At 41.3% G+C, this 23003-nt stretch overlaps 1 protein-coding gene across 8 annotated transcripts in view; it reads right to left on the bottom strand.

Moving 5' to 3' along the window:
• The window catches only part of PAX8 (paired box 8), a 144163-nt gene extending 124249 nt beyond the window's left edge, over positions 1 to 19914 (bottom strand). For all 8 annotated transcript variants that reach the window (XM_030201694.1, XM_030201696.1, XM_030201699.1 and 5 more), the window contains exons 1-2: positions 19778 to 19914; positions 19212 to 19416 (exon numbers count right to left, since the gene is read on the bottom strand). In XM_030201694.1, coding sequence (XP_030057554.1) covers positions 19212 to 19236 — 25 coding nt within the window. In that variant the 5' untranslated portion in view covers positions 19237 to 19416; positions 19778 to 19914. The remainder of the gene's footprint in view (positions 1 to 19211; positions 19417 to 19777) is intronic.
• Positions 19915 to 23003: the final 3089 nt, after the last annotated feature.

Below are 23003 nucleotides of genomic sequence, written 5' to 3'. Positions count from 1 at the left end.
CCCCCCCCCCCCCCTTCCCTGCTGCCGCCTCTGTCCTAGCTTTTTGCAGACCTGGGCTAAAGTTGAAAGCAGAATTAACACAGGCACAAGGCCTTTAAATACTGATTCATACTCAAGCATTGCCATGCTTCACCCCCCCCCCCCCCCCCCTCCAACCACCACCAAAAAAAGGAACTCCTGTGCTGGGGGGGGGCAAGGTGTGGTAGCACTTGAGTACCCTGCACCTGTGCTGCTTCTGCTTTCAACTTTGACCCAGGGCCATGAAAAAGCTAGGACAGTGGCAGCAGCAGGGAAGAGGGGGGAGATGCTGGACATGGGACAGGGATAGGGAAAGCAAGAGAAAATGCTGAATAGGAGAAGATAGGGAGTGGAAAAGAGGATGTTGGCTGCCTGGGGAGGAGTGTAGGGAGGGGATATAGGATACTGGAGAATGGTGAGATTAGCGGAGGGAAGGAGAGATGCTGGACTATAGGGAGTTAGGGCCTTGAGCTGCCCCAGAGGAAGGGGGGGGGGGTTGCCTAGGGTGTCATATGCTATTTTACTTGGCCTGTTTCTTTTCATCTGCATTCATTGCCTGCCCCCCTTCCACCTCCCACCCCCAAATTCACCTCTCCAGAAGTGGTAGGAAAAAGCACAGAGCCTAGCTATAGACATGGCAGCATAGTTTGAATTAGCATAGGGACTAGGCGAGAATATAATTAAATGGATTTGTTTAATGGTTACAGAGGGAGGGCTATCAAGTTATCCAGTTCCAGGAAGGAGATTTTAGGCTAGTCCGTGATTTCTGACAACCATTTCCTGGTGCACTGTGAGACCTGCGTGCTGATTTCAATGGTTATAATCTACAAATACTTTCCAATTCAGTACGCTAAGTTGAAAAACAGGGCTGGCCAAAGTCTTCCTCCTGGAACGGAAGAACATGGCTGCTGTGAAGAGTGAACTGAGAACTAGAGAAGCTGGGCAAGTCATTTTCACCCTCCACTGCCTCTCCTGAGATAAAAATGTAGACTGCCCCAATGAGTGAGATCTATGGGAAATGTCTGATGAAATGTATGGGGAAAAGAATTGACAAATGGAAGAAGCAAAATAAAATATTTAGTTTTCTTTGGTGCTTCTGAAAGGCTATAGGCAGAGTGGAGGCAGTATTAGGAGAGTTTACAGAGAAATTTGCCCAGGTAATTCCCCAGACTGAAAACTTCCCTTCATATAGTTTGTGCACTGATACATTTGTACCACTGAATTTTTCCACTCCAGCCCAAATTTTTAAAGGGAAACAATATCCCCATCAGAAACACAGACATGCATGCATGCATGCACTCTCTCACTTTTTACTCTTCAGTCTTATATGCATACTCTGTCACGTTTCTTATGGTACTGCGCTGCTGTTCATGAAGTCAGTTTTCCCAGCTCTGCCCACCGTCATATAAAGTTCTTGCTTTTGCTGCCAGCTCTCTCATCCTGCAGGAGCACTCTCACACATCCACATTCTTCTAATCCTCCTACACCTTCTGAACATGCCCCCCCCCCCCCCCCCCCCCCCCCGATTCTCACTGGTTCCATTGGCTTCCTCCAGCCTGCAGAGTTCAGCCCCTCCTTCCTGTGACTACAGCAGGCTTCCCATTGGATGGATCCTACCACAGTTTCAGCACTGGAAGAGGAGGAGCAGTGGAGAGCTATAGAGGACTAAACTCTGAAAATATCTACACACTTTGGCAATCCTTTTGACTTCCAAATACTTCATTTACAAATACGGAGAATACTAAAAAAAAAAAAAAAATCTAGACAGTTGGAAATCCTCAAGTTTTCAAGGTTATTTCAGGATTTACTATTCCGCCCATCAAAGAACATGTCTAGGTGGCTTACAGTAAAGAAAAGGAAGAAAATAGCAAGGCATGGAAAGAAGAGGAGGGTGAGAACTACAATTTCATATAGGTTAGAAGAGAGGGGGGACAGCAGGGGTGTAGCCGGACCTCGAGGTGGGAAGGGGAAAGAGCCCAAGGTGAGGGGGCACATTTTGGTCCACCTCCTTGCCGCCACCACCACCACCTTGCCGCCCCCACCCACCCACCGTCACAGCTGCTGCTGCACATACCTTGGCTGGCGGGGGTCTCCAACCCCTGCCAGCAGATGCACTGCCGTCGCCGCACATGCCTTGGCTGAAGGGGATCCCCAACTCCCGCCAGCAGAAGCGCGTTTTCCAGTGCTGGTCTCCGGCGCCACTGCATTTCCTGCCTTGCTCTCTTTTCCCCTCATGTCATGTCCGGTATGCTTGTTTTAATGAAATTGAGCATGCGCACATGCTCAGTTTTACTAAAACGAGCGTGCCGGATGTGAGTGGAAGAGAGAGCAGGGCAGGAAATGTGGTGTCGCCGGAGACCAGCGCTGGAAAAAATGTTTCAGCTGGCAGGGGTTAGGGACCCCAGCCAGCTAAACCACAGGCACAGATCCAGTTTGGGGGGGCCCAGGCCCCCGTAGCCCCCTTAGCTATGCCACTGGGGGACAGGAAAGGAGGGCCGAGACTGGTCTGCTGGATCCAACAGGCTTCATCTCCATGAATAGCCCCAGCAAAATTAAGAGTACACATCAAGGAATGTTTTTAGATTAATTTTAAAGTTTTTGAGGGATTTCTGCAGTCGAAGGGACTGGGGTAGTTTGTTCCAATGCTCATGACCCTAAACTGAAAAAACTGCTTTCCTGGTGTGTTGATGGATTATCTCTCGAAAAGATGGTATTGTCATTACATTTTGAAAAGATGAGCATAATGTTCTTGTATCTGAATATGGGATTAATAAAATGGAAACATAAGGTGAGTCCCCAGATAGGTAGATTTTAAAGACCAAGAGTAAAATCTTATAGATGATAGATGAAGCAGAGGGAGCAATGGGCCGCTTTCAATAGTGGAATAACATGATCAAATTTCTTTCTACCAGTAATAAGTTGAATGGCTGACCTGAGCCCTAGGCACAATCCCTACAAAGTAGCCCCCAACTACATGAATCACCTTATTGACCTCCCAACCAGGAACAGTTTGACGTCTTCCCGTACTTACCTCAATCTACACCTCCCCAACTGCAAAGGTATTAAATACAAATCCTTCCACGCATTCAATTTTTCCTTTTTAGGTAGCCAGTTTTGGAATGCTCTACCAAGATCTATCCGTACCATTAATGGCCTTCTGCCCTTCAGAAAAGCACTGAAGACCCATCTCTTCAAGATAGCCTACCCTAACGATCCAACCTAACCAAAACTTGCCCATATGATTCTTATTCACAATAGTTATATTCTGACCATGTTCTGCATTATCCTTTCTACTACCCCATATCCATCCCTTTCCATCTTTCTACGCCTACCTCCCAATGCTCTTTTCCTTCTGAACCCAATTCCTCCTATGTTTAACTTACTTTCCATTAACCCCATTAGTTTTGCGTTTACCACAAACTGTATATTCTTCTTACGACTTTGTAATTATTTATATTGTTACTATGTAAGCCACATCGAGCCTGCCATGTGTGGGAAAGCGTGGGGTACAAGTGTAATAAATAAATAAAGTATTCAGCTTTAAGAAATGTAAATTGCTTTACAGATGGTGAAGCCATCAGCTAGAAGACAACTGGTATAGTGTCCTTCAGTGTCATAGCTGAAAAATGAACAGGATGATCAATATGTACCTACCAGCTCCCACACACTTACAGGCACAGACAAATAGCAGCACACTCAAACATAAAACAAACACAGATGCACAAACACACAACAGTGTATAGCATACACAAAACCAGACACAGGTACTCTCCCAATATGTATTACGCAGCCACTTCTTGCTGTAAGGCCAGTGGCCTGTAATTCTCTGCACCACTGGAGAGATGGTGAGTGACACCCCTTCCGTTCTGTACTTTAAGTCTAATCTGCAATGCGTTTAGTCCAGGACTAGCTGCCACACCTCACACATATTTCACCCAGAAAGGACCACATCAGGATAACAGAGAGAAAGTGCCTGTCCCATGAGTCTCGCACACACAGTTCCAATAACTCTGTATTCTCATTCCAAGCCATTATATGGTGAGCTTTTGAGACCAAACAAGCCCCTTCTTTAGATGTTTATGTAATCTCAAAAGCTCATGTCTGACATTTTTGCATAATTCTTATCGTGATCTCACAAATGACAAAGAACCAAGGCCTCAATGCTCAGAAGCAAATGCGGGTGCTAGAGGCCCTTAGCGCTGGACTAGCGCCCGCATTTGCTGGCGCCAAATACTCAGAGGGCTCCAGCACATGGGACAGCGAGCGCAGCAGAGATTAGCGCAAGTATCATGCTACTCTCATTTAAATTAGGGCATTTTCATTCAGCACAATGTTCAAAGAAGAGCACCGCTGGGAACCTTACATCAGGTCGACGCAGGCGTTAAGTAAGCAGCTTGGTAAATTCCTTTGAAGAGGCGATTTTTCACAATGCACAACTCTTGCCTAAAGGTATGGGTCTGTGAAAGTCTTTTAAGAAAGTTGACCACCATTAGGGGCAAGCTAGAAGAACCTTTAATGGATGAGGTTCACTTTAAGATTAAAAAAAAATTAGGCCAGGTAAGATAGCTTTTAAATTGAAATCTCCCCCAAATTATTCTAATATTATAGCTAAAATAAAAAGATGAGTGGGGGTAGAGGGACTAGCTGCTCTATAGACATTGGAGGGAGTTTTACTATTTTCCTGCCGCTGCCTGTGAGGCAACTTACCCTCAGCCTCGCAACGGTGATGCCACACTAGTGCCTCCTCCCCCTGGCCATGCAGGGCTCCCTCTTGTGCACATGTGCTGGGCACATACCCCCCCCCCCCCCCCCCTACTCCTCCAATGCTCAACGCTAACAGTGCACATAAAATTTGAATGCCATTAACGCTGAGCATTGGGAAGTTTTTTTGCCACGCTGTAGCGACGGTATTTTCTGTCGCTGTTTGTACAGCATCAGAGTTTTGAGCATCTGCCCAGGAGTGAAATTCTTGGATGGAAGAGTCAGCCACAGGGGAGGGGCATGGTCACATACAGTAGGATTGGAAACATTTACTGCACTTAACTCTGCACCCTCATACACATCACCTGTCTTTGAGACACTATAATGTTAGTGTAAACAAAACATCAGAGCCCAGAGCAAAGCCAAGGCAGAATGAAAACATTATCATACATTTGTAAAGGTATTTTGCTATTGATTAGAGCTTATCATTTGCTAATTGTCAGGGCATCTTTCACTAAGGCGCACTCGCATTTTTAGCAAGTGCTAAAACTGAGGGCACGATAAACATTAGAGACACCCATAGGAATGCATTGGCGTCTCTGACATTTAGTGCGCCTACAATTTTAGTGTGCGCCAAACACGTGAGCATTCTTTAGTAAAAGACCCTCTGAGTTTCCCTTGTCTGTCCCTCCCCCTCCATTTACTATTTCTCTATTAGAAGGAGGAAGAGGAATGGCCTAGGGGTTACAGCAATGGGCTGGAAACCAATCAAGTCCTACCTCTTCCTTTGACCTTAAGCAAATCACTTTTTCACCCATTGCCTCAGGTACCTACTTAGGGGCCAATGCTCAAAGCTGAGTGCAGATGGGCCAACGGTGCAACAGTAATGTGAAAAAATATTAAATCGATGCTCGAAGCAAATAAATACTAATTTTACGTGTGGTCAAACCACGCTATTAAATTGAAAATGGGAGAAGGAACATGCCTGGTGCATGTGTACGAAGGTTATGGGGTAAGCGTGGCTCTTGTGCTCATGCTCAGACAAAAAGCGGACGAGTCAGCAGCACGCACAAGCTTTTTCTTCAGTGCCTAAATATGAGCCCTGCAAATATTAGTAGCACATCGAGTATTTGCAAGGCTCGTATACAGGCGCGGATGTGGCTTTTTACTTTTAGTTTCGTTTACACACGCACACGTGTTTGGTACTTTCCCGAATGTCTTCAAAACTTGCAGGAGCCTCCTTCCACTTGTAAAGAAAACAAAAGCGGCAGTTCAGTCTAAAAAAATTGACACGAAATCCTCTCTTCTACACTGCCCCTGACCTGGCAAAAACCTTTTTGGCGTTATAGGCCGTCATTTCCTTCTGAACATTGCTGAGCTCCTGCCTGTGCATTAAGATGGAATACTGAGGGGGTCTTTTACTAAGGTAAGCTAGCGTTTTTAGTGCACGCTAATATTTAGGGTGTGCTAAATGTTAGCGACGTCCATGGACATCGCTAACATTTAGCTCACCCTAAATATTAGCACGTGCTAAAATCACTAGTGCGCCTTATTAAAGAGGCCCTTAGTGACCTCATCAATACCGTTCAATTCTGTTTGCGGCCATCTATACCGAACTTGAGCCACTGAGTATTCAGCACACAATAAAGTGTGCAAACCTGGCATTAACCAGATGTTTACACTCACAGTAGTTTGGCCCCTCAGATTGTAAGCTCTTTGGAACAGAGACTTATTATCATTGTACAGTCACGATATAAAGCGTAGAAGTACTGTATTATTATCACTGCTACTTCTCCCCTGCATCCCATCACTTCTCCTCAGCAGCTACTGGATCCGTTGTTTTTCTTTGTTGGTCCTCTCTTTTTCTATGTCTGTTCATTGCCCCTGCTTTCCTCCTGCCTACTCCAAAACATATTCTATACACTGGCACCTAAATATGGGCACCGACAGAATGCCAGATGTATAAAATACTAGCGCTTACAAGTGTGACTGGTCCAGTGGTGTAGCCAAACCTGTCATTGTGAGTGGGCCCAGAGTTTGAATGGGTGGGCCTTCCAAAATTCCCACCACCACCACCACCTTTGTTCTGCATCTATCTCCCTCTCCTCCATCCCCAGATCCAGCATTTGCTCTCCCCTTCCGTGGCCCAGCAACTCTTCCTTCTCTGAAACAACCCCCATACCTCAGTATTTTCAACAGCAGGAGCAATGTACATCCTGTGCCAGACCCGCAGGCTTCCCTTTGCTGCATCCTGCCAGAGACGAAACAGGAAGTGACATCAACGAGGGCAGGATTTAGCAAAGGGAAGCCTATGGGTCCGGCGCAGGCAGTGGACGTGCATTGCAGCTGCTGGGGAAGATGCTGAGGTAGAAGTGGGGGAGGGGATATTGCTGAGCTGCCAGATGGAAAAAATATCAGATCCAGGGGGTGGAGGAGAGGGAGAGAGGGGAGTGAGGCAGCCACTGCTGAACTGTTTTGGAGGCCGGACAGGATGGACCTGAGCCAAGAATGGGTGGGCCTGTGCGCACCCAGGCCCACCTGTAGCTACAACACTATTCTATAAATGGCAGGCCCAATATTCAGACCACAGGAGGTAGCTGGACTGCCTCCCACAGTTGGCACTGAGCCCAGATATTCAATACCGAGACGTTTCTGGTGACCGGCATTGAATATCTGGGTGTATTTTGGCCAGTTTAAATCTAATCAGCCAAGACAATATTCAGCACTGGCCAGTTAAGTTTAAAACAGCCAAAGATATACCTGGCATTTTGGCGGCCACTTAGCTGGCTATGCACTGAATATCAGCAGATATCCGGTTATATCATGTGATATTACCGGCTATCTGCTAAGCGCTGACCGCTGAATATCACTGGATAGCTGTTTAATTACCATTTAACCAGCCAGGAGCCATTCCTGGCCGGTTTAATGGTTTTACATATCAGCCGGGTAATTCACATAGGACTGCATTCTATTAATGGTGCTGAGATTTCGGCACTGGAAAAAGAATCGGCACGGAACACTGCTCTATAAACCACTCCAAGTTGCGTCATTTATAGAACAATGCTTAAAACCCATTTCCACGCCCAAAATTGGGTGCCGGAATTTATGCCAGATGAAACCTGGCGTAAATGCCAGCACCCAACTCCAGGCATTTTGACACGGAAATGGGGCTATCTATAACCCTACATGGTACTTATAGGAACACCCCTGCCACTCTCCTGACCACACCCCCTTTTGAGCTGTATGCTAGGGGATTTAGGCATGTGGGGTGCAGGGAGATGCAAGTGCAAATTTCAATTCTTGCTAATTAACTGCAATACTTGATTATTAACATCAATTAATTGCAATTAATAAACTAAATAATTTGTGTGCGGATCAAAAGTTTCAGTGCCATATATAGAATCTGGGGGATAGCACATAACTGCATAAAACCTTTCTTCCCGAGGGAAATATTTCACAACCTAATATAATCAATTGTACTAAGCCATGCAGACTATTGTAACAGAATCTACACGGGATGTAAAGAAACTCCAGACTGCCCAAAACACAGCAGCCAGGCTGATATTCAGTAAAACACGATTCAAAAGTGCCAAACCCCTCCGAGAAAAACTGCATTAGCTCCCAATCAAAGAACGTATCACCTGCATCCTGGTCCCCAAAATTATCTACAGCAAAGTCCCAGGCTACATGACAGACCTCAGATCTACCAAAGAAACAGATTCGGATCATCAGAAACATATCTAAACCTCCACTACCCAAACTGCAAAGGACTCAAAAACAAAGCAACCTATGCATCCAGTTTCTCCTATATAAGCACACAACTATGGGCACTGCCAAAAGCCGTGAAAACAATATACGACCATTTCAACTTCAGGAAATCTCTAAAAACCAACCTGTTCAAAAAGCATACCCTACTGACCCAACATAAATGCCTAAACTCTGCAACACAGCAAAACCAAAGATCGTATTGGACACCATATAACCTTCCTCTCTTCAACCCCCATAGTACCTGAAACACACATACCTTATTCTACCACAACATCACCTTGTATCTGTCTCCCTACCGGATTGGCGAACGCCTCACTTTATTATGTAAGCCACATTGAGCCTGCAAATAGGTGGGAAAATGTGGGATACAAGTGTAATAATAATAATAATAATGTTGTTATGAGCGGAGCATGGGTATGTTGCCAAGTGATGTTGTGTCCACTCCTACAATGTGAGCAACTTATAGAATATTATACATTGATTGGCACACTTGGGTGTACCAAATTACACCAGCCATTGACATGACATAAATTGACGTACCTTATTTTTGCATGGCAAACCAGCTTTGCGCTTGTATTATATTAAACCTGTTATAGAATTGACACAAAGGGAGCCTTTTATGGCACCTAAACTGAGGTGTCAGATTACAGAATTGCCCCCTTAATCTTCACATGTAGGGCTAGATTCTACATATGGTGCCTAAAACATTGGAACCAAAAGAACCCATGTAAGCAGTATTCTATAAGCTGCGCCTAAAATTCGGTGCAGTTTATAGAATTAACATTAAAGTGGAAAGGTCATGTGTAAATTTAGGCACAGCCATTTGCAGCCATGAAAATGTGGTGGCAAATGCCCGCACCTAGATTTACACAAAGGGCACTCTTATTCTCAATACCACAACCCCGATCTGCCCCCAAACACCTATGATCCTCCCATTTCTGCGCCCCCTTTTTTGGACCATGTGTAAATTTTAGATGCAGATCCTGTGCCTAACTGTATACGGGTAAATCCAAATTAAATTTAATTAGTGCCAATAATTGCTTGTTAAAAAGATAATTGTTGGCACTAACTGGCTCATTATTCTATTACATTGTGCATGCAAATCGGGAACTCACCTAAATTTGCACATGCAATTTTTGGTGACCTTTAAAGAATCAGGGTGATAATATATATGTAGGCATGGTGGTTAAAAAACCAGCAGCACTGCTTAGATCAGGAGAGCACCTGGCATTTATGATCATAACAGAAAAAGTTAATCCTGACACAGGATCTGAAGAGATGGAAGAGAGCAGGTGAGGTGGGTTAATCCAGAAAGTTTGCCATCAGCTCCGGCTAGATTCTGAGTTAGGGCGGAGAGAAGACAGCGTGAAAAGAGCAAAGAAGGTAAAGGTGATGATCCAAAGTTCACACAGGAAGGCAGGAGAAAATTCAAGGAGCAAATAGAAGGGTTCAGATGAGCCAAGAACAGGCAAAAAAAAAAAAAAGCCAGATTCTGAAAAAAATCAAATTCAAAACTGGTGGTTCTTTGAATGTGGAATATTTTCCCTTTTTATTTATAATGGTCTTTATCATGTGAGGTGTCTTATTGGAATCATCACCCGCAGCTACTCATGAGTGGGTTGGCCCAGAACTGAATCACAAGCAGCTGACAGACACATAGACGGACAGCTGTTTGTTGCAATGTATTATTTTGTTTTTCAAAGGGTTATCTTTAAAGAAAAGGGACATCGGTGGTGAAAACCAGTGTGGTGAGGATATTAAAAGCACTTGTCGCAGCCCCGTCCTTGCCTTTCTCCAACTTTTTCTGCACGTAGTGATTTGTGAAATGTAAGGGCCCATGGAAATCACTGTATTTTCCTTTCAGCATTTCTTTGCTTCATTTCTCTTTCTTCCTTGCTCATTCATACTTACTATTTTTTCCCTTTCCTCTCTCTGCTTTTTTATGTCTCTATTGCTTTCCCATTTCATTTCCTTCTTTCTGCTTCTCTTATTTTCTTTTTCTTATCTTCTTGTCTTTTTTCTTCATTTTTAAAATTTTCTTTCTACCGTTCTTTATCTCTATTCCAATCTCATTGAACTTATTCTTTCTCTCTTACTGTCTTTTCCACATTTCTTTTTCTCTTTTCTTTTTCTGTCTTTCTTTTTGTTTCTTATTTTCTTTTTTTTTCTTTCCTTCCATATGTTTAACTTCTTTCTCTTTGCCTTCTTATTTTCTTGTCTTTATTTTCCTTCCCCTATTTATTTATTTTTTTCCTTTTTCTTTCTCTCTTACTTCATGCTTTTTTCCACAGACACAGTTCTCAAACATCTCTGCACTAACTTTCCTCTGAAGGAAATGTTACTGTTCTGAGTTGCAGAAGAAACCCGTTAATCTGCTTTGCAAGAGAGTGGTCATTAAAATTTTAGAAACGAGGCAGTGACATTTTCAAGGGAATTTTACATTTGTGGAGGAGGGAAGAAGCAAGCTCCGAAGTTTTGGTGAATGGGAGATTTTGGGGTATCATGCTTCCCAAAATTCTCCAAAAATAACATTGAATCTTATGTGGGAGATTTAGAGAACCACAAAGGAGTATGACATCTCTAGGAGAAGAACTGTAGGAGTCTTTTACAAAGGCATGCTAGCATTTTTAGCATGTGCAATGATTAGCATGCTCTAAATGCTAGAGATGCCCATAGGGGGTGCCTCTAGCATTTAGCGCATAATTAATTTTAGCGCATGCTAAAAACACTAGCATACCTTTGTAAAAGGGGTCCAGCATTTCTGGATTGTTCTTCTGTTGACAATGTAAAAAGTATCACAGTGGCAAAGGATTGTGCTTTCTCCTGGCCCAATACAGCCACAAAACCTTCCAATGACATTATGCACAGGTGAAAAGAAAAACCTGAAAGAATTAGCTCAACCCATGAGTACCCCAACTTTATTTTAAACTTCTCCACCCAAACAACTCAAAAGCTTTTCCCCAGACCTTCCAAGGTATATGAAAATAACTTTCCTTTCCCACCCCTCTACTACTACTACTACTTATCATTTTTATAGCGCTACAAGGCATATGCAGCGCTGTACACCATACACAAAAAGACAGTCCCTGCTCAAAGAGCTCACAATCTAAATAAGACAAGTAGACAGAACAACTAAGAGGTAAGGGAATTAAAGAGGAGGGGATAAAAGGTACAGGGCAAGTGAGTAGTGGTTAGGAGTCAAAAACAGCGTCAAAGAGATGAGCTTTTAGCCTGGACTTGAAAACGGCCAAAGACAGGGCTAGACGTATAGGCTCGGGAAGCCTATTCCAGGCATGAGGTGCATCTCAGCAGTAACACCAAGATACTCTCTAATCTGACCCACCTCACAGGAATCTTTTTCTCTAGTGTTACAAATAAATTCCATAATGAAACAAACACCTTTAGGTTTATCAGATGGAGAAGATATATGTTCATGTGTCACCCTGAACTCAGTGTGAGTCTAGCTATAATCAGGGTGAAAATCCTACCTGATCTGTGATTTTATGGTAAGAGTGTGATGGAAAATTGCCATAGCCATGCTCAGAATAAAATAACGCCTGCTTGATCTGTATTTGATTAATCCAGATGTCAGGATACACCTAACAATTACATGATAAATGATTGCGCTGTCCTAAATTGCAGCAAGATAAAAGACAGGCGCTCTCAGACTAGGGTAACTCAGTTGCAAGCTTTTCCATTCAAAGTCCTCATCACTAGGGCTAAAAACTGTTATTGGCATGAGTCTGCAACAGTTAAGATACAGCTTTCTTTAAAGCAGCTTCTGGTTTCTGTTCATTATTCCACTTTGAAGAGTGAAAGGAGCTTGAGATCTCATTTTAAAAAGCTCTTGCTCTTTACAAGTGCTGGAATTAATATTATTTTTAAAAACACTTTTTTTAAAATATATAGGTATATGTCTACTAAAGGGCACTAAGATATGGGCTTAGCGTGTCCTAATGTGGGACTTTCTCACATGCTAAGCCCATTTCCAGCACACCCAGGAAATAGAGCATTTCCCAATATTTCATTTTCAGGTCATGCGCTAATGTTCACAGTTGCACACGTAATCTGAAAATAATTGTCACAGGAACACTTACCACCTCCTATTTAGGATGTGAGGCTCGGGCATTACGGATGCTCTGATCACTTAGCAAGCACAAATGTCAATGTGATTAGCCCATTCTCTGCCCATGACATGCCCTCTCCCAAAAATACATACAAAAATATAACACATGTATAGCGCGTGCAAAAGGGTTACTTACTGCAAAACGATTTAGCGTGCTTTTTCACACACGATAATTGCGCATTAAGGCTTAATGCCCTTCAGTAGACAAGATTTTTCCCTAGAAGGACAGGGCAGGTACATCTTAAATAGCAAATAACTGCCTAAAACTTAGCTAAGCAGGACATTAATTCCACTGCAACTTCAGTTTACACTAGGATGTGGCTTCACAAACCCTATTCAAACTTTTCTGTACAGTGTCAGTGAGACATATAATAAATATCATTATTCTGACCCAAATGATAATATATTTATTTTCCTTTTAATTAAAAGACAAATTAGGCTAGTTGTGTTTGAGATAAAACCCGAAAATGGCTGCCTTGCAAGGTTTTATATCAAAAGCTGATTCTCCAAGAGAAACTTGTTATATTGTAAAGCTTGATGGATTGTCCCATAAAATCACTGGATACACATTTTAAGGCAGAATTCTTAGGCAATGTTTATTTTGAACTAGGTTTTTTTGTCCCATTTTTGCATTCAGTCAATTTCATATTTTTAGGTTGTTGTAGAAATAGAGTCATATTTAATTTGGTCACAAGGGATTGATGTAGTCAGTGACCAAATTTCAACTAAGGACAGATTTAGTCCTAGACACAAAATGAGAGAAATCTCTTTAATACGGCTGGCCCTGTATTGCACAATGTCAAATGCTTTTGTCCAGTTTGCAAGCATTTTACAGCTGTGATTCGCTTCTGTTGTCTACGGCTTGTTTACTGACTTATTCTCATGTATTTGAAGGGATTAGCATGGCATCCGCATGGCTTTATTGGCCAAGCCACCCAAAATGTTTCACGTTGTCTCACTCCAAAAGTCTGCACTGGCTTGCTTTGTATTTATGCTGTTGACCTCCTACCCTTAAACTTTTTTGTGATAAAATCAAAAAGGGGGCTTCCCCCTTTCCCTGGTCACCTCAAATCCATTATCATGCATTCACCCAAAAGTAAAAGCGGGGTTTCATTTTTCTACCAAAGTTTAACAATAACAGGGTATCAGAAGATCTAATCACAATGCTGTTCCATCCTGAGGCAGAAGCACTGTTGCAGTATACCTCAATTATTTGTTTGTGAATTATTTCTACATCTTTTGTCTCCTGTCTGATTTGGTTTATCTCATGTGTGTGTGTGTGTGTGTGTGTGTGTGTGTATATATATATATATATATATATATATATATATATATATATATATATATATATATAAAACAAAACTGACTATATATAGACATCTGTATACAAATGCATATTACTTCTATCAGCCATCTATTGACTTATATGTAGCTCACCTAGTTCACACCTAGCCTGTGAATAAGCATTATGTGTTTGGAGAAAAGTATAGAAGATGGCTAGCCCTTCTTCAGGCAAATCCTGTTTTTCAGCAAATCAAAAAGATCTCTAGCAAAGTAACCTCTGCAATATGCATTACAGCAATATAATAAACCATCTGTATAGCGCCCCTTGTTAGGCAGAGAAGAATGTACTGAACATATCAGAAGTGCTTATTTTTACTAAAACTGGGTTTGGGTCTCTGTCTTTCTCTTTAAACAGTCTCAACAATTCATTTGATTGATTTCCACTCAGTGTTCTCTTTACCATCCCAGATCATACATATCGATATAGATTGTTTAAAATGGACATGTATCAAGGTGACATCTTAAAATTAATTAACCCCTCCAAATGAAGCAGAGGTTAAGATTCAGGACCAGATAATAATTGTTTTAAAAAAAACGCCTGTTCAGAGCAGAAAAACAAAATAAATTCCTTCCAACAGCCATCAAAAACCTGTCAGTCAGGAAAAAAATGACCCCTCCATCCATCTACAGGGCAATTAAAGTGACACTAGCTGAAAAGATACTTTATCTACAAACTAATTCAGGAGGTAGCTAAATTATCTCCTAATTAACTTTCATCCAGGACTTTTTCTTGGTGGGGGACAGGAATCCAAGTGTCTAAAAAAATAACAATCCCCCACCCTATAAAAAGAAAGTGGATAATTCCCACTCATTCATTTCCTCCTTTCAAGAATGGGGTGTCAGAGGGAGCACAATCAACTATTTTTAAGACTTCTTTTCAACAGTGCCATCAGCTGTTGACTAAGATAAAGTTTCGATCGTTATCTTAAAGTAAGATCCTTTTATGTCAGGTCCTGTTCAAACAAAGAATATGATCCATTTCTCCCCCACACAAACATGTTTTAAGTAATTAAACAATATGTCTTATGGACCCCGTTTCCCCCCCGCTGGAATGTCATTATTTTAAATAACATGATGATGATGATAATAATAATAATAATAACAACAACAACAACAATAATAACCATACTTAAACCTCCATTTTAAAAAAGAGGCAACATTTTCCTGAAAATTCCTAATGGGAATTAATCTAAAGAATTTCTATGCACCGGACAAAGCTGTAATCTGGGGTTCCAGTTTGTGAGCTGTATTTTAATAATAAGGAGCCGAAATGAGTTAATTAAAATAAACACGTTGTGTTGGCTTTGAGCGCTTTTCGTTTCGATGCAGCAAAAAAAATGCCTGAACGTGACTCGTAATTAATCTTCCAACAGATGTGTTTTTATTTGTTTGTTTGTTAAAGTGTCTGTTTAGAACTGAGAAAACTATACGGTGTTGTTGGCCTTATCAAAGAAAAAATGCGCCACTAATTTGCTTCTGTTGAAAATGAGAAGAAACACCTGTCAGGCACTGAACAAGTCAGATCCCAGGTACCCTGCATAGTTCTGAAAATACTCGCTTTCTTAATCCTTTATTTAATAAGCAACACAACCTGACTACCATCGGAGTGACTTTTTTTTTTCATTTTTAAATAGGGGCAAGATCCCCTATTCGGGTCTTATTTCCACGGGGTAACATGTAAATCTAGAATAGAACCTTGAGAAGATACAGTTTTAGGTTTTATGATAGCTTTTCAGAACTTGTGAAAAACAACCTTGTAAAAGATCCGGTCCGATCATTAGGGGAGCCCTCAGTCCCTAGATCTGGGTGGTTTGTCCGTATGAGAGGTGCGGATTGAGAACGAGAAATGTATCAAAATTACGGGGAGGGGATGGAGAAGACGAGATCAATCACTTTTGGAGGGAAAATTCAGAAATAAGTAGGAAATGAGAAGCCAAGAGTACGAAAGAAAAGGTCAAACTCAACTGCATATCTAGAGGGAAAGGGAATTGATACACCGCCTGTCTGTGTTTTATTTTGCAACTACATTCAAGGTGGTTTACATAGTATATACAGGTACTTATTTATAGCTGGGGCAAACGGAGGATTAAGTGGTAGAAAGAGCTGCGGTGGGAATTGAACCCAGTTCCCCAGGATCAAAGTCGGCTGTACTAACCACTAGATTACTCCTCCACTCCCTATTAAGGTAAGTAATAAATGTGACTCTATTTATTTCCATAAATACATAGATCTAGTTTCCCAAAGGTTCACAAGCGATTTCTTGATCGGTTGTGGAAGGTTTTTTTTTTTTTTTTTTTTAAATAAAAGGACTACAAGCAGCCCCTTTTCTATCCTTAGTGCCTAATCTACATTATTTTACACTTCTAAACAGGCAGAGCAGGTGTAAGTTATCAAAGCACAAAAACTGGTAACAAACATAATATTCTCCACAAATCCTGAGCGTCATACTGTACCCTTCAGTAATATACATGCATATTCAGTGGTATAAATGTACCTTTTCCTTCACTTAGCATTTCTGTATATATGTGGCCTGCTTTCGGTATATATGATTCCTGCTTTTCTATATATTTTTTCTTTGGTGGGTTGTCTGTCTCCAAGTTCACCATAGGAAGAAATACTTGAAATTTAAAATATCACAGATCCAATTTAGCAGTTTTATATGAGAAACAGCACAAATACTGAATCTGTCAGTGGATTTTACACTGGGACTTTTCTACATCCACCTCTGTGGAAATATATTTAGATGCACTCTCTATAGCTGCATAAATTGCAGTGTGTGTGTGTGTGTGTATGTGTGTGTGTGTATATATATATATATATATATATATATGTGTGTGTGTGTGTGTGTGTGTGTTCTATTTATCTAGATAGCTAGAGAGAGAGAGAGAAAAATACAATTATGTGTTAACATCTACAGAAATTGAGAGATTAGATGGCACTCAGTTCACGCCCTGACCCTCCTTTATTATAACAAATGTTTCGTTTACAGAGTGGACTTCATATGTGCCCAAATTAATTTGAAATATTGATTTTGTCTCTGCTTGGTGCCTGGGATCAATAGGAGTGCAACTCTCTCTCTCTCTGTAAATTCACTTTTCTGTCCTCTCCGAGAACTATATATCACTCGGGGGATCGGCGCGCTAATCCTCTAGTTAATGGCCTCAAAAGGACAGAAAGATCTTGTTGGGAAAACAAACGTGTGGGAACTTTTCGACCTCATTCCTCCAGCATCAAACCTTTCGGGCACCAATCCTTAACTTTCAGTTTGCATAATCCAAAACAACAACAACAACTCCCTAGCCCAAAAATAACGTCTTAGGGAAGCAATCTGCACCTTCAATTGCTCAAAAGACCATTATTTGCCTTACTTTCTGTCTTAGGAAAAAAAAATCCAGTTTCACCAGAGCAAAAATGCACAAAGCGAGCCCTGGAGATAAATAACCCTTTCTCCCCGTATCTCAATAGCTGAACTTATCCCCCCCGTTATTACAAGGAAATAGGAAAAAGGGAACGTTTAAAACCCCAAGTCGATTCGTATAAGTTATAAGCAGTCCAGTCCCACTCCTATCTATCTCTGTCTCTTTATTGATTTACCTGTCTGTGGTTTTTCTCCCTAGAAACAGGGATTCCGGGGTATAAAGCTATATCAATTTCCTCAGTATGGATTGCTATTATTTTTCTTCTTACGGTTCGCTACTTTGCTCCTTACACTCACTAACATGTTATTTTGTTCTAACATAATAAAACACCTTTTTTCCTTGCCACTTCACTGAGCAGGAGCAGGAAAAAAAATCCAATAGCTTTTAACCTCCTGTCTGGTCTTACCCACGACTTATTGTTGTGGCTACTTTAAGCTGTATTCCTAACATGTTACCGTGATGGTATTTCACCATGGCTATACCTATCTATTTTGTATTCGAACATCTAGAAACAGTCAGTAATTTATTCCACTTATTACCTCAATATTTTCTTTAGTCAAATTCTACACGCACTAAAATTGCATTACCAAGATTTATTATTATTCTTAATTAAGTATGTTATTGAACTGTTGCCGTGATGACAACTTTTTGGGAGATTTTTAAGCCTTTTTTAAAATTTCTTATTTGCCCCTTACATTTTTTTTGTTTCCATTTAGATTGCTTGAAGCCGATTCTGACCCCCTCCCCCCCCAGCCGATTCTGACCCCCCCCCCCCCCCCAAAAAAAATCCCATATCAGGGCCTTGTCTTCTTAAATCAGGGCCTCTGACTTGTGTCTGTTGTATGTCTTGTCTCTCTGACATAAACTGGATTGTAAGCTCTAAGCATTGGAACCAGCTCTGTGGGTGCTGTGGATGCTTGAGCACCCCCCAAAATTGAGTAAACTCTTTGCCTGTATCCTGGAAAGGGTAGTTTTCGTTGAGTTTCGCACCCTCAATCATTTTTTAAAAGTTGGCAGGGACCCTCTAGTATTGGTTTCTGTAAAGCGCTGAGTACACCTTGTAGCGCTGCACAAATGATTTCTCTCTAGCTTAAAATTGATTTCGGGCACCGTAGGAACATAAATTACGGATTTATACGTGTTCTTAGTTTTTAAAATATTTTTTTAAACTTTATTTTTAAAGTTTACCAGAGGGAAAATCCACAGCAACAAAAGAAACGTATTTTCTTGTTGAAAGGCTCACCTAATCATTCCTCACCACACCGTTACAAAAGTCTAATTTCAAAGGGTCTTTATTTTTTAGTGTTTCGGCTATTATTTTAGCGTTAATGTTTGAGACTAAGGTGAATTAATATGTTAATTTAAATACTGCTGCCAGTTTATACATATTTAATACAGAGAATAATGTATTCCCATTTCATAGAGAAAAGCATACAATCATCATGATTTAACTAAACCAACGTGGCCTTCAAAACTGCAAGCTTATTTCTCCCTTCAGATTGCTGGGGACGTTGCGTGCACATAAAAGACTAATTTTTTTGCAGGTAAGAGTCTGATACATGAACCCTGCAGACCTCAGCTAACCAAACCTTCCCCTAGTCCTTTAAGTTTGTTTAAATCTGATCGGGGCCCGTCCGTATAGCAAAACGGGTGCAGCGTAACATTAGGGAAAATCTATGAGCTGTTCTCTTCCATCCAAGCCCCTTCTACATTTTAGTATTCAAAGATACAGGATCCAGAAAATCCCTCTCCTATTAAAAACAAAATCCTATAGAAATACAACTCATCCACCTTAATTAATGACGTGTCCAAAAGCCCCTTGAAATATCACTTACCTGATCTTGTAAGATTATGCGGCATAGTTTCTGGGGGCTGGGTTATTTTTTTTTCACAGTGGGGAAATGAATTTGCCAGTCACAAATATTAGAAACCAGTCTGCGGAGGACAGTTCTCTTCTTTCCGATACTCTTTGGAAGTACAGAAGTCCCGTTCGGAATCAGGGTGAATCGCATAGGGTAAAGTCCGGCACTGCTGGGACACCTGGACGAGAGACTCGAGTTAGATTCAGCTATGATTTAGTACTGTCATGTCCACCTACATTTTTCTCCTAAGCCCGAGACAGCCAAATCTCTCCAAAGCAGTTTCTCCATAGAACTTTAACCAGTCTTTGGGGTTTCATAAAACTTTGGTAGGAATTCGTTCACCTAGAACCTCATCTGAAGAAAAAATAATTCATGCTTTTTTTTCTTATTGAGTGTTCTGCTAACAATATACTTTACTTTCACGGTGCTCTTATCTTTCTATCAATTTTTCCAAATTGCAAAAGTCCTTTTGTAAATAGAAAAATCCGCGTGAGGCTACAATATTCTATCCTTGCAACCGCTTCAAATATTAGACTTACCTGGTTCACAGAAAGATGGTCCAAACTTCCTCCTTTTTCTGGCAACGTCGAGAGCCGGAACCGCGGTGAACAACCTGCACCTTTTACTTTTGGTGTTTGATGGTTTAAGAAGGTTTTATTTTATTTTATTTTTTTATTTTTGCCCCAATCTGTTAGAGATTCCCGGCTGGTTTTATGCCATTGAGGAGGTGTGAGAGGTGCAGAGCCAAAATTACCGGCCTCCCATTGGCTGTCTGGGGTTTGGGAGGCGTGGTAAGAGGAGGGCTTAAGAATGTGATGGAGAAGAGGGGCCATGGCCCAGTGGTTTTGGAGTTCGAGCCGCAGGGCAAGCTAGGTTGCTCTAACAAAAAAACAAAAAAAGCATTGGTAGCCTAGTCTATTCTTTCCTCTTATTCCTAGGTCTCCTTTCATGTGTAGTCTAACTACTCATTTTTTTTAATGTATTTGCACTGATTTAGAATTAGATTGTGCACGTTTTCTCCTGGTCACACATTCCTGTATTGGGGAAAATCTGCTTCAGAGCCAACTTCTTCCTAATTCCAGTTTCCGGTTGTCCCTGCTGTATTCATTCTTTATATGCTGTACAAAGTGTTTCCTGTAAGAAAGCAACATTATTTACCTATGTTCTGGGGGTGGAGGTGGGCGCAGATTATCGTGGGTACAGATTTAAAAAAAAAAAAAAAAGGAAAGAGAAAAAAAGAAAAGCCGAAATGCGAAACTTTCAAATATCCATAAGTACTGTTGTTCAGTGGTTTACATTTTTCAAAATTAAAATGGCACTATAATTTTCAAATGGATTTGCTGAACACCAATATTTTTGCAGTTTGATATATTGTCCTTCAATTTGTCCATGCTGTATATTCATGCTGTAAGTATATCAGTGCAAACCTATATGGGGCTCTGATGAAGATCCGCTGTCTGATGTATTTGTGCTTTATAGGCATCAAAGTGACGCCTGTATGGGGTTATATGGAAGATACACTGTTATTTGTGCTTTACAAGGGCAGTTCTAAAAGAGGCAGCTACATTTAGACGCTTAGGGCCAGATTCCATATGTCACACCTAAAAATAGGCGCCCCAAAAAAGTACTTTATAGAACACACCTAAATTTCCATGCAGTTTATAGAATGCACGTAGCGTCCATCCACATGACTAAATTTAGTTGCCGGCAGTTACGCCATGTAAATCTTGATGTAAATCGCCGATGCCTAAATTAGGCGTGGATCAGATATTTTCTACAACAAAGCACATAGATTTTAGAAACCCCTCCCATGGCCATGCCCCTTTTTCAAGCAGGTGACTTAGAATTGACGCGCATCACGCTTAGACAGTTGTGCGCATGAATTCTAATGAATGCCAATTAGTGTCCATAATTGCTTGTTAATTGCCATTATCGAAAATCTGCAAGACAGTTCATAAAATTATTTATGGCGAGGCACCGGGATACATGACAGACCTCATCGACCGGCCAACCAGAAACACTAGGAAATCAGCATGATCATACCTAAACCTCCACTACCCAAGCAGCAAAGGACTCAAATACAAATCCACTTATGCATCCAGCTTTTCCTACTTAAGCGCACAACTATGGAACACACTACCAAAAGTAATAAAAACTACGGTCAACCACCTAAACTTCCAGAAAGCACTAAAAACAGACCTGTTCAGAAAAGCATATCCCACCGACCCAACATAAAAAAAACCTGGATACCTGCGACATAATGAAACCAAAGACCATACTGGACATATCCTAAATCTTCCTCTCCCTCTCTAATGTTCCCCCAATTGTATTTGTATTTACCACACATGTACCTCTCTCTACCACAATATCACCTTGCAATTGTATTAGTTCATACCGGAATTGGCTAACGCCGTTTACGGTACTATGTAAGCCACATTGAGCCTGCAAATAGGTGGGAAAATGTGGGATACAAATGTACCAAATAAATAAATTATTGGCACTGATTGGCTTGTTAAATAATTAAGGTGTACACTAATCTAGAATACGCCTGGATTTGTGCACACAACTTAAGTTGCGCTATATAGAATCTGAGGGTTAGAGGGTGCCTATGTGGAGTTATTCTATAAAAGTAAGAAGGCATGTACTTTTCTGTAAAGAATATTATTGTGAGTGTCAGGGCTGTACCGAGGGCTGTACGGGCAGGGTGGCTACACAGGGCACAAGGGAGAAAGGGGCATCAACGTTGCTCCCCATCTATTGTCTCCTCTGCTTGGCTGCAGTGTAGTGGGCAGGGTGGGGTGCCAGGAGGCAACAATTCTGGCTCAGCAAAGTCCTGGTAGCTGAGTATATTAAGTGTGAGCACTTACACCTGCCACAGAGCTGATGTAGATGCTCAGGCCTAGATTACTTAAAAAAACATTACTACCTCCAACTTAATCTAGAATAATCAGGATAAGTCATCCCTTCTTTCTCTCCTGGCATTATTCTCTATAACATCATTGATGTATATTTACATTTGTTAGATTATACCTGTCTTAATACCCCTCCTCCCCCCACCTACCCCCCTCCCCCCACCCTCTCCCCCCAAAAAAGAAAAAGCTTACCATGGACTATGCAGCACTGTTTATTTTCTATGTATTTTTCTATTTATTAATTATTGTTAATTGTGTTTTATGTCTCAAGTGTTATACTTGTATATAAAATTTTAAAATAAAAAAACAGAAGAAAGACATGATAGTATTCCATAATTTTCACGTAACTGTCCAAATGCCTTTCACATGTATGCCGACCTTCAAACTACACACCATCACGTTTAGGCGCCAGTTTCTAGAACAGCACAGAGCCTGAATATTGCCAGTCATGTGACTGCGCACACATTCACATGCATATGCCAATGTTCTAGTCATTTACATGCATTCTTGACATCTAAACATTGGCACCTTCTTTACAAAATTATCCCCCTGGGAACAATTCTGTAACTGGCTGCTCCAGTTAGGTACACCAAGGACTCATGGTGACAGCTTCTTCTACAGTATAATAGCATTTGAGTACTAGCGTAACCTGCTATAGATGTGCCCAGCAATTACAAACCCACAGTTACAGCAGCTCTAGACCTGGCGTAACTGCGGGTGCAAAAATGCAGCAGGGACACATGTAATACCGTATTCTGTAATTTACACATGTAAGTGGCAGCTCCACCCATTGCCTGCTCATGCTTCACCCATGTGCGTTTACACGCTATGCTTCTTGCATGTGCCCTTACAC

The sequence above is a fragment of the Microcaecilia unicolor genome, chromosome 4 (assembly GCF_901765095.1).
Source record: "Microcaecilia unicolor chromosome 4, aMicUni1.1, whole genome shotgun sequence".
Lineage (NCBI taxonomy): Eukaryota > Metazoa > Chordata > Amphibia > Gymnophiona > Siphonopidae > Microcaecilia > Microcaecilia unicolor.
The sequence above is the reverse complement of the archived record's forward strand: the minus strand, read 5'-3'. Positions and strand labels throughout refer to the sequence as shown.